The sequence below is a fragment of the Salvelinus namaycush genome, chromosome 25, assembly GCF_016432855.1.
Source record: "Salvelinus namaycush isolate Seneca chromosome 25, SaNama_1.0, whole genome shotgun sequence".
Taxonomy (NCBI): domain Eukaryota; kingdom Metazoa; phylum Chordata; class Actinopteri; order Salmoniformes; family Salmonidae; genus Salvelinus; species Salvelinus namaycush.
In genome coordinates this window covers 18,935,927-18,948,426 of record NC_052331.1, presented here as the reverse complement: position 1 = coordinate 18,948,426, position 12,500 = coordinate 18,935,927, and the positions used below count along the sequence as shown (strand labels likewise).

Genomic DNA, 12,500 nt, shown 5'->3' with positions numbered 1-12,500 from the left:
TGAAAAATTGTAAGGACATCAAGCCGCTCAACTCTGTTAAGTAGTGAAGGAGAAAGAGGGCATGGGTCATTCTCCGAAAATAGTGGCTTTTTGACCAGCCAATTAAAAAAAATATATATATATATATATAAGGTTAAATATATATATATTTTTTTAACCAAAACATATATTTTTTTAAACTTAATGGAAATCAACATAAATTACAGCTTAATGTATTTTGATATTTTACTACATAAAATGTTTGCTAAATGCTTGTGTTGCCTTTCTGTCAATGGGGTTACCTATATTTTAATGATAATTTAATTTGACTACACCTACAGTCTCTTTGGAAAGTATTCAGACCCCTTGACTTTTTCCACATTTAAAAATAAAAAACTGAAGTACCTTATTTACATAAGTATTGAGACCCTTTGCTATGAGACTCAAAATTGAGCTCAGGTGCATCCTGTTTCCATAGATCATCTTTGAGATGTTTCTACAACATGATTGGAGTCCACCTGTGGTAAATTCAATTGATTGGACATGATTTGGGAAGGCACACACCTGTCTATATAAGGTCCCACGTAAGGTCCCACATGTCAGAGCAAAAACCAAGCCATGAGATCGAAGGAATTGTTCGTAGAGCCCCAAGACAGGCTTGTGTCGAAGTGCAGATCTGGGGAACGGTACCAAAAAATGCCTGCAGCATTGAAGGTCCCCAAGAACACAGTGGCCTCCATAATTCTTAAATGGAATAAGTCTGGAACCACCAAGACTCTTCCTAGAGCTGGCCAAACTGAGCAATCGGGGGAGAAGGGCCTTGGTCAGGGAGCTGACCAAGAACCCGATGGTCACTCTGACAGAGCTCTAGAGTTCCTCTGTGGAGATGGGAGAACCTTCCAGAAGGACAACCATCTCTGCAGCACTCCACCAATCAGGCCTTTATGGTAGAGTGGCCAGACGGAAGTCACTCCTCAGTAAAAGGCACATGACAGCCCGCTTGGAGTTTGACAAAAGGCACCTGAAGAGACTAAGACCATGAGAAACAAGATTCTCTGGTCTGATGAAACTAAGATTGAACTCACGTCTGAAGAAAACCTCGCACCATCCCTACGTTGAAGCATGGTGGTGGCAGCATCATGCTGTGGGAATGTTTGTCAGCGGCAGGAACTGGGAGACTAGTCAGGATCAAGGCAAAGATGAACGGAGCGAAGTACAGAGAGATCCTTGATGAAAACCTGCTCCAGAGTGCATAGGACTTCATACTGGGGCGAAGGTTCACCTTCCAACAGGACAACGATCCTAAGCACACAGTCAAGACAAAGCAGGATTGGCTTCGGGACAAGTCTCTGAATGTCCTTGAGTGGTCCAGCCAGAGCCGGGACTTATACCCGATCTAACATCTTTGGAGAGACCTGAAAAAAGCTGTGCAGCAACGCTCCCCATCCAACCTGACAGAGCTTGAGAGGATCTGCAGAGAAAAATGGGAGAAACTCCCCAAATGCAGGTGTGCCAAGCTTGTAGCGTCATACACAAGAAGACTTGAGGCTGTAATCACAGCCAAAGGTGCTTCAACAAAGTACTGAGTAAAGGGTCTGAATACTTATGTAAATTTTATATTATAAATTTTGTAAATTAGCAAACATTTGTAAAAACCTGTCATTATCGGGTATTGTGTGTAGACTGATGAGAAAAAACCCCACAATTTAATGAATTTTTGAATAAGGCTGTAACCTAACAAAATGTGGAATACTTTTCGAAGGCACTGTATATACAAAAGTATGTAGAAATCCCTTCAAATTAGTGGATTGAGCTATTTCAGCCACACCCGTTGCTGACATGGGTATGAAATAGAGTACACAGCCATGCAGTCTCCATAGACAAACATTGGCAGTAGAATGGCCTTACTGAAGAGCTCAGTGACTTTTTTTTTTAATGTTGTTTTTTATTTTTATTTTACCCCTTTTTTCTCCCCAATTGGTAGTTACAGTCTTGTCTCATCGCTGCAACTCCCGTACGGACTCGGGAGAGGCGAAGGTCGAAAGCCATGCATCCTCCGAAACACAACCCAACCTAGCCGCACTGCTTCTTGACACAATGCACATCCAACCCGGAAGCCAGCCGCACCAATGTGTCGGAGGAAACACTGTACACCTGGCGACCTGATCAGCGTGCACTGCACCCAGCCCGACACAGGAGTCGCTAGTGCGCGATGAGACAAGGATATCCCTGCCGGCCAAACCCTCCCTAACCCGGACGACGCTGGACCAATTGTGCACCGCCCCATGTGCCTCCCAGTCGCAGCCGGCTGCGGCAGAGCCTGGGCTCGAACCCAGAATCTCGGGTGGCACAGCTAGCACTGCGATGCAGTGCCTTCGACCACTGCACCACCCGGGAGGCCCTAGCTCAGTGACTTTCAACGTGGCACCGTCATATGATGCCACCTTTCCAACAAGTCAGTTCGTAAAATTTCTGCCCTATTAGAGCTTCCCCGGGCAACTGTAAGGGCTGTTATTAGGGAGTTTTTCCTAGCCCCCGTGCTTCTACACCTGCATTGCTTGCTGTTTGGGGTTTTAGACTGGGTTTCTGTACAGCACTTTGAGATATCAGCTGATGTAAGAAGGGCTATATAAATAAATTTGATTTGATTGATTGTGAAATGGAAACTTCTAGGATAAACAACGGCTCAGTTGTGAAGTGGTAGGCCACACAAGCTCACAGAATGGGATAGTCGAGTGTTGAAGCACGTAGTGCGTAACAATTGTCTGTCCTCGGTTGCAACACTCACCACTGAGTTCCAAACTGCCTCTGGAAGTAACGTCAGCACAGTCAGCACAATAACTGTTCATCGGGAGCTTCATGCAATGGGTTTCCATGGCTGAGTAGCCGCACACAAGCCTAAGATCACCATGCGCAATGCCAAGCCTCGGCTGGAGTGATGTAAAGCTCGCCGCCATTGGACTCTGGAGCAGTGGAAACGTGCTCTTTGAAGTAATGAATCATGCTTCAATATCTGGCAGTCCGACGGGCGAATCTAGGTTTGGCAGATGCCAGGAGAACGCTACCTGGCCAAATGTATAGTGCCAACTGAAAAGTTTGGTGGAGGAGGAAAAAAAACTATGACTTAGAATTTAATTATAATGAAACGAAAAATGTCTTACTGGCTATAAAGTCATTCAACAATGCCTATTCTATGTGCGCTATTTCTATGCATCCCGTGATTAAATTTCGTTTTTGTGTCTTTTACTTTACGTTTTGTACACCAGCTTCAAACAACTGAAATTATAATATTTTTGGTTATGGAAAATATATTTCACACCGTTTTAGATGGTACAATGATTCTCTATTTCTTGTTTTGACACATAAACAGAAATTAGGCGAAGTATTTGAATTTTAGCAATGTCGGTGCATTGTTTGTGTTCATTGTTTAGTTTATTTATGAAAACACTCACTCCCTGAACTTGCTTCCCGACTCTCAGCACACTCGTTACATGACGTGAGATATGACTAGAGCGATGCACGGACTACACTACAGCTTAGCCCCACAAGGTAGTCATCTGCTACTACCATTCTTCACAATCTTTATGGAAATTGTTGTTACTTTAATAAACTATTTACTGATAAATCATACAGTACCAGTCAAAAGTTTGGACACCCACCTACCTAATTCAATGGTTTTTCTTTATTTTTTACAATTTTCTACAGTGTAGAAATATAGTGAAACACATAAAAACTATGAAATAATACATATGGAATCATGTAGTAACCAAAAAAGTGTTAAACAAATATATATATTTTTAAATATTTTAGATTTTACATTCTTCAAAGTATCCACCCTTTGCCTTGATGACAGCTTTGCACACTCTTGGCATTCTCTCAACCAGCTTTATGAGGAATACTTTTCCAAAAGTCATGAAGGAGTTCCTAGATATGCTGAGTACTTGTTGGTAGCTTTTCCTTCACTCTGCGGTCCAACTTATCCAAAACCCTCTCAATTGGGTTGAGCTGGTCATGGGTGCACCTCAGCCACGCTCAAGGTCCAAAACGATATCATAACCGCCATCGTTAAAAACAATAGTGTGCAGCCGTCTTCATCGACCTGGCCAAGGCTTTCGACTCTGTCAATCACCGCATTCTTATCGGCAGACTCATCAGCCTTGGTTTCTCAAATGACTGCCTCGCCTGGTTCACCAACTACTTCTCCGATAGAGTTCAGTGTGTCAAATCGGAGGGCCTGTTGTCCGGACCTCTGGCAGTCTCTATGGGGGTGCCACAGGGTTCAATTCTCGGGCTGACTCTTTTCTCTGTATACATCAATGATGTTGGTCTTGCTGCTGGTGATTCTCTGATCCACCTCTACGCAGACGACACCATTCTGTATACTTCTGGCCCTTCCTTGGACACTGTGTTAACAAACCTCCAGACGAGCTTCAATGCCATACAACACTCCTTCCGTGGCCTCCAACTGCTCTTAAATGCAAGTAAAACTGAATGCATGCTCTTCAACCGATCGCTGCCCGCACCTGCCCGCCCGTCTAGCATCACTACTCTGGACGGTTCTGACTTAGAATATGTGGACAACTACAAATATCTAGGTGTCTGGTTAGACTGTAAACTCTCCTTCCAGACTCACATTAAGCATCTCCAATCCAAAATTACATCTAGAATAGGCTTCCTATTTCCCAACAAAGCATCCTTCACTCGTGCTGCCAAACATACCCTCGTAAAACTGACCATCCTACCGATCCTTGACTTCGGCGATGTCAAATACAAAAATAGCCTCCAACACTCTACTCAGCAAATTGGATGTAGTCTATCACAGTGCCATTCGTTTTGTCACCAATACTTCCCACCTTTCAAAGTTCTTGAGATTTTCCGCATTGACTGATGTCTTAAAGTAATGATGGACTGTCATTTCTCTTTACTTATTTGAGCTGTTCTTGCCATAATAAGGATTTACCAAATAGAGCTATCTTCTGTATACCACCCCTACCCTACTTTGTCACAACAAAACTGATTGGCTCAAACGCATTAAGGAGGAAGAAATTCCACAAATAAACTTTTAACAAGGCACACCTGTTAATTGAAATGCATTCCAGGTAACTACCTCATGAAGCTGGTTGAGAGAATGCCAAGAGTGTGCAAAGCTGTCATCAAAGCAAAGGGTGGCTACTTTGAAGAATCCAAAATCTAAAATATATTTTGATTTATTTAACACTTTTTTGGTTACTACATGATTTCATATGTGTTATTTCATAGTTTTGATGTATTCACTATTATTCTACAATGTAGAAAATAGTAAACATAAAGAAAAACCCTGAAATGAGTAGGTGTGTCTAAACGTATGACTGGTACTGTACTTCAGCTGTAACTGGTTCTGTTACGCTACATTTTTACAGTTGATAGATAACTTTAGCTCTGTTCCAAACATAGACTATCTTCTTTTTTAACAATAGCCTGTATAGAAATCAAAACGTCTCTGGTCCTGCAGCATACTAAAAAAAGATTCTGCTCGTCTTCTGTCATATAAAATGACATAGAATTACATGAAATGCGTTTATAAAAGGCAATTTTTTCTCAGTCTGCAAATAATATGATAGATTGATACAGTGCTTTTATTATAATGGAGCTCTTTTGTCCCCTACTCCAGTCTGCGGTGGTCTGCGAAGCCACAATCTTCTGGCTACTTTGCCATGTAATGCTTACAAAATGAGGAACAGTTTTTCAAACTGCATCTACCTCTGGTCTGTCCAAGGACTAAGGGTAAACATGTTCTTTGCTATTCACGTTATGTTTTAATTATTATTTTGGGTATAGGGGAGGGTCACTTGTTTTTTTTTCAAGCATTCAGGAAGGGAACAAATATATTTTCAATTCAGAGAGGTCCGATTTTCTCAAGGTATCCCTCATTATAAGTAATGTACAGTCCCTTAGTGTCACGTTCCTGACCTGTTTTCCCTTGTTTTGTATTTATTTAGTATGGTCAGGGCGTGAGTTGGGTGGGTTGTCTATGTGTGATTTTCTATTTTGGGATTTTGTGTTCGGCCTGGTATGATTCTCAATCAGAGGCAGCTGTCAATCGTTGTCCCTGATTGAGAATCATACTTAGGCAGCCTGGGTTTCACGTGTGTTTTGTGGGTGTTTGTCTACCGTGTTAGTGTTTTCACCACACGGTACTGTTTCGGTTTTCTGCACTTCGTTTATTGTTTTGTATTTCAGTGTTCAGTTTCGGTTTTAATAAATCATCATGAGCACGAACCACTCTGCATATTGGTCCGATCCTTCTCGCCTCTCTTCGTCCGATGAGGAGGACAAAATAGACAATCGTTACACTTAGATTATCATAGTTTCCATAGGTCTATACTAAACGGCATATCATGAAAATACATCCTCTCATCACCTAAGCCTACACCTCTAGATTTCAAAGTGCAAAAATATGCGGCAAGAATGCAAGATGAGTGTCTTGTAAACAGTAGATCAAGGTGTGTGCTAAATCACTGATGCTATGAGAGAAGAATGTGCAATGATTTTTTGGGAAAGACCAAAAGGCGAAATGTTTTACTTGGGTAGCTGAGGGGTAGCTTGATCGTTGCGTAGGGGTGCTTGCAATCGATGAGGGTGCTTGCAATCGATGGTGTACATGTGTTCAAATTACATTCTGTCTTGGGAGTGCTAATGGCCCACTGGGCACACACTGGTTGAATCAACATTGGTTCCACATCCCTTCTAGACTTTTTCCCTGGAGCCACATGGGCAAAACAGGTCTACTACGTCCATTGGCCTTAATAAAAAGAATCCAGGGGGAATTTGCCCCCACAAGCAATTTTGCTTCTACAAGTTACAGTGCCTTCAGAAAGTAATCAGACCCCTTGACTTTTTACAAATGTTGTTGTGTTACAAGGTGGTATTAAAATGGATTTAATTGTAAAACAATTGTCAACGATTTACACGAAATATTCAGTAAGGTCAAAATAGAAGAACATTTGTAAAACAATTATGAAAGATAAAACACTAATATCTTGATTACATAAGTATTCAACCCCCTGAGTCAATACAAGTTAGAATCACCTTTGGCAGAGATTACAGCTGTGAGTCTTTCTGGGTAAGTCTCTAAGAGTTTTGCACACCTGGATTTTACAATATTTGCACATTATTTTTTATTCTGCAAAAAATTCTTCAAGCTCTGTCAAGTTGGTTGTTGAACATTGCTAGACAGACATTTTCAAGTCTTGCCATAGATTTTCATGCCGATTTAAGTCAAAATTGTAACTAGGCCACACAGGAACATTCACTGTTGTCTTGCTAAGCAACTCCAGTGTATATTTGGCCTTGTGTTATTGTCCTGCGGAAAAGTGTATTTGTCTCCCAGTGTCTGTTGGAAAGCAGACTGAATCAGGTTTTCCTCTAGGATTTTGCCTGTGTTTAGCTCTATTACTTGTATTTTTATCATAAAAACTCCCTTGTCCTTGGCGATGACAAGAATACATGATGCAGCCACCACCATGCTTGAACATATGAAGAGTGGTACTCAGTGATGTGTTGTGTTGCATTTGCCCCAAACATCACACTTTGTAAAGTTATTTTCATTGCCACATTTTTTGCAGTTTTACTTTAGTACCTTATTGCAAACAGAAGCATGTTTTAAAATGTTGTTATTCTGTACAGGCTTCCTTCTTTTGACTCTGTCATTTAGGTTGGTATTGTGCAGTAACTACAATGTTGTTGATCCATCACAGCCATTAATCTCTAACTGTTTCAAAGTTACTATTGGCATCATGGTGAAATCTCTGAGCGGTTTCCTTCCTCTCCGGCAACTGAGTTAGGAAGGATGCCTGTATCTTTGTAGTGACTGGGTGTATTGATACACCACTCTAAGTGTAATTAATAACTTCACCATGCTCAACTTATGTGACTTGTTTTTTATATCTGAACTTATTCAGGCTTGCCATAACAAATACTTATTGACTCAAGACATTTCAGCTTTTCATTTTGAATGAATTTGCTAAAATTTCTAAAAACATAATTCCACTATGACATTATACAGTATTGTGAGTAGGCCAGTGACACAAAATCTCAATTTAGTCTATTTTAAATCCAGGCTGTAACACAACAAAATGTGGAAAAGGGGTGTGAATATTCTGAGGGCACTGTACATGCTAGATATAGACTTTCTCTGTATATAGGCAGACAGAGAAAATAGACAGCAGTGAGGGATGTCAGTCAGGAATACTTGAGCTAGAAATGTCAGCGTTGGGGAGTAATATGAGAGATAGAGACAGAGAGAGAGAGATAGAGAGGGCGGACAGCTCCAACTCACTGATTGACAGAGACAGGCTTCTAGGCCTATACCAACAGCTGAGTCTAAGACTGGTGGATGGGCGGGTGTGGATACAGTACACAGGTTATAGATATAAATAGAAGACACATGGAGGAGACCTAGTTATTTATAATGTTACTGACATTTACAGTAGAGAGTTAAAGAAAACAAAATTAAATTGTGTAACTGTGGGCCAACCAATTCAACTGGGACAGTATTTGGGAGCTCTAGCGCTTACTATAATCAAATATCGTTGCACAACTTCACACTGCTCATAATGAGTTGAAAGATGTTATAAACAAAGTGCGTACTCGGCATTAATGTAGTCTTTTTTGGAATGCACTCAAATACCACAATAATCACATTAACACAGTAACACACAATCACATTAACAGTAGGGTACTTGCTGATTCACTCAATACATTCTGTAACCCCTAAAAACGTTGTAAAGGTAATGTGACACCCGCAACGGAGGGATATACCAAAGGCGAGAACATATGTCCCACTCTGTCGGTGTCGATGAAAGGGTGAAGGGGTGGAGTGAGACAGGAGCTGAGGGGATGTGGGACAGAGGAATCTCTAACTTCAGCTCTAACAGTTGGACTTTACGGTTTACTGTATGAGCACAAGGACAACAAACACGCCATTGTGGATGAGCACATTTTTTAATGCTGCATGAGCAAGAGGTGGGCAGTTACCTCAGCAATAACAGGAAGAACAGTGGCAACACGTGGAAGTAAGTCCAAAGTGGAAACCTAGTCAAGGTCAGACAAGGCAGGATTCAAATATTCTTCAACTGTGGAAAACTGCAAGATATTGAATAACAAATTAAGTGCAACATTTGTGGAAATGGAATGTACCAACTGTGTTGGATACAGGAGGTGAACAACTGGATTTGTGCACATTCAAATAAATGAGCTTCTGAAAGTCAGAACACCTGCCACTTTATTTAAGACATCTACACATGAAGAGTTGAATGTCAAAAACTTGCAGAAGATTGCATCTCGATTGAATTACCAAACCTTTGGATTGATTCAATGAAAAGTGATTTACACCAACTGAAGGTATTGGTTTTGGATTATAACATGCAGGATTGGTCAGTCACACGGGCATAGTAAGCAATACAGAAACAACAACCTACAGGATCATTGGATACACACATGAACTATAGGGTGTAGTTTTAAAGCCAGAGGAAGAGATAAAAGCTTCATTATTGTTTCAGTTGAGACTAGATTTAGTCACTTGAGATGTTTCTCAATACCATTCTGGTGGTCTTGACTGACCTGGCAGCCAGACTCATGGGAAGTGCCAATTTCCGCCGCCATTTTCACCTGTTATTGTCATGCCTGATCGTGTTTGGACCTGCCCTGAGCATGTGGGTCTCCCAACACAGCATCTTTGCCAAAAGGACAAATTTTCTTTACAGGTGAGAACTAAGATGGGCCCAAATAACAATGCATGATTGTCTTATTGTTTGTTTCAGGGTCTTTTTCTAAAGTACAGCACCTTCAGAAAGTATTCACACCACCTGACTTTTTACATATTTTGTTGTGTTACAGTCAGAATTTTGAGATTTTGTGACACTGGCCTACACACAATACCCCATCATTTCAAAGTAGAATTATGTTTTTAGAAATGTTTACAAATTAATTAAAAATGAAAAGCTGAAATGTCTTGAGTCAATAAGTATTCAACCCCTCTGTTATGGCAAGCCTAAATAAGTTCTGGAGTAAAAATGTGCTTAATTAACAAGTCACATAATAAGTTGCATGGACTCAATCTGTGTGCAATAATAGTGTTTAACATGATTTTTGAATGACTACCTAATCTCTGGACCCCACACATACAATTATTTGTAAAGGTCCCTTAGTCGAGCAGTGAATTTCAAACACAGATTCAACCACAAAGACCAAGGTGGTTTTCAAATGCCTCGCAAAGAAGGGCACCTATTGGTAGATGGTGAAGAAAAAAAAGCAGACATTGAATATCCCTTTGAGCATTGTGAAGTTATTAATTACACATTGGATGGTGTATCAATACACCCAGTCACTACAAAGATACAGGCGCCTTCCTAACTCAGTTGCAGGAGAGGAAGGAAACTGCAGGGATTTCACCATGAGGCCAATGGTGACTTTAAAATAGTTAGTTAGTTTAATGGCTGTGAAAGGCGAAAACTGTGGATGGATCAACAACATTGTAATTACTCCACAATACTAACCAAATGACAGAGTGAAAAGAAGGAAGCCTGTACATAATAACAATATTCCAAAACATGCCTGCCAGTTAATTTAAAACTATGTTCCAACCATCTTGTCATTTCTTTACCATTCAGAGCATTCCTGCGCTCAGGCTGGGGATGGACCTGCATCTTCGTCGGCTCCTTTGTCTTCCTCCTTTCCTTCTCAGTGCGCAGATCCCTCATTCTCTCACTGCGACACCTGTCCAGGCTGGTGGTGGCAGGCGTGCTGTGGGTGGGGTTCCGAAAGCTTCTGGATGTCCTTGAGAATGCCACAGGGAGCTGCTACGAGCCTCTCAGCGCTGTAGATGGCCAGCCCACGGTGGACGGCCAGCCCTTCCTACTACTTCGGGAGGGGGCGAGCAAGCAGTTGTGTGTGGGAAACGGCATGCTGTGGCGTGGCTATGAGGTCTCTGAGGACATCTTCTTGCTGTGTCTGTGCTGCCTGCTGGTGGCAGAGGAGACGGCCGTGTTCGGGCCCTACCTGACCCTGGGTGGGCCCTCGGGGGCCCCACTGCGCCTGCTCTTCCTGTTCTGTGTCACCCTGCTAGGCCTCTGGATGTTCTTGCTTCTCTGCCTGCTGGCTTACTTCCCCGCATTCCCCACACAGATCTTAGGAGGGGCTCTGGGGTGTCTTAGTTGGAGGGGCCTGTATCAGGGCTGGTACCGCCTGGGCCCCAGCTGGTACTGTCCTGGACGACCAGGGGTGGGACTCTTCACCAAGAAGGAAGGGGGGAAGCCTGAGTGAAAGAATGAGAGGAATGGTTTTAGGCATAAACACACCTCATTAAACTTAGACACGGAGCTAATGAATGTGCTGTCTTTTTCAGGACAGAATTAGGGGCTAATTAAACCCTCTACAGAATTTTAAGTCATTTTTAACTGCTGTCAACTAGCATCCAGTTATTGAACTTGATAAGAAATATTTGTTTGTGAACTTGTCTACAAGCAGTTTTATGATAAATAAAATCATACAATTGGATGGCTGCCTTTCAGACCTCAGGTGCCATCATTTTGCAAATGTACATGCATATCAATATGGTATTAACTAGGCCTCGAACACATTTTTACAGTGCATCTGACCATACAACATTCATTACATAATGCTGTATCGTTTTGATTATGCATCTTTGACAGTGCAGGACATGTAGTTGAAGTCGGAAGTTTACATACACTTAGGTTGGAGTCATTAAAACTCGTTTTTCAACCACTCCACAGATTTCTTGTTAACAAACTATAGTTTTGGCAAGTCGGTTAGGACATCTACTTTGTGCATGACACAAGTCATTTTTCCAACAATTGTTTACAGATTATTTCACTGTATCACAATTCCAGTAGGTCAGAAGTTTACATACACTAAGTCGACTGTGCCTTAAAACAGCTTGGAAAATTCCAGAAAATGATGTCATGGCTTTAGAAGCTTCTGATAGGCTAATTGACATCATTTGAGTCAATTGGAGGTGTACCTGTGGATGTATTTCAAGGCCTACCTTCCAACTCAGTGCCTCTTCACTTGACATCATGGGAAAATCTAAAGAAATCAGCCAAGACCTTAGAAAGAAAATTGTAGACCACAAGTCTGGTTCATCCTTGGGAGCAATGTCCAAACGCCTGAAGGTACCACGTTCACCTGTACAAACAATAGTACGCAAGTATAAACACCATGGGACCAGGCAGCCGTCATATCGCTCAGGAAGGATACGTGTTCTGTCTCCTAGAGATGAACGTACTTTGGTGCGTAAAGTGCAAATCAATACCAGAACAGCAAAGGACCATGTAAAGATGCTGGAGGAAACAGCTACAAAAGTATCTATATCCACAGTCAAACGAGTCCTATATTAACATAACCTGAAAGGCTGCTCAGCAAGGAAGATGCCACTGCTCCAAAACCGGCATAAAAAAAGCCAGACTACGGTTTGCAACTGGACATGGGGACAAAGATCGTACTTTTTGGAGAAATGTCCTCTG

At 41.7% G+C, this 12,500-nt stretch overlaps 1 protein-coding gene across 1 annotated transcript; it reads left to right on the top strand.

Annotated features, from left to right (window-relative positions):
• Positions 1-9,543: 9,543 nt before the first annotated feature.
• On the top strand, positions 9,544-11,307 carry LOC120019966 (fat storage-inducing transmembrane protein 1-like). Its single transcript, XM_038963375.1, has 2 exons — positions 9,544-9,722; positions 10,629-11,307. The coding sequence occupies exons 1-2, from the start codon at positions 9,544-9,546 to the stop codon at positions 11,278-11,280; spliced, it is 831 nt and encodes a 276-aa protein (XP_038819303.1). The 3' UTR covers positions 11,281-11,307.
• The last annotated feature ends 1,193 nt before the right edge of the window (positions 11,308-12,500 follow it).

Excerpts from the sequence above, each read along its gene's own strand:
- LOC120019966 (XM_038963375.1), top strand. The coding sequence starts at position 9,544 with ATGTTTCTCAATACCATTCTGGTGGTCTTGACTGACCTGGCAGCCAGA. Across the intron at positions 9,723-10,628 it reads AGGACAAATTTTCTTTACAG|AGCATTCCTGCGCTCAGGCT; the intron begins GTGAGAACTAAG and ends TTTACCATTCAG.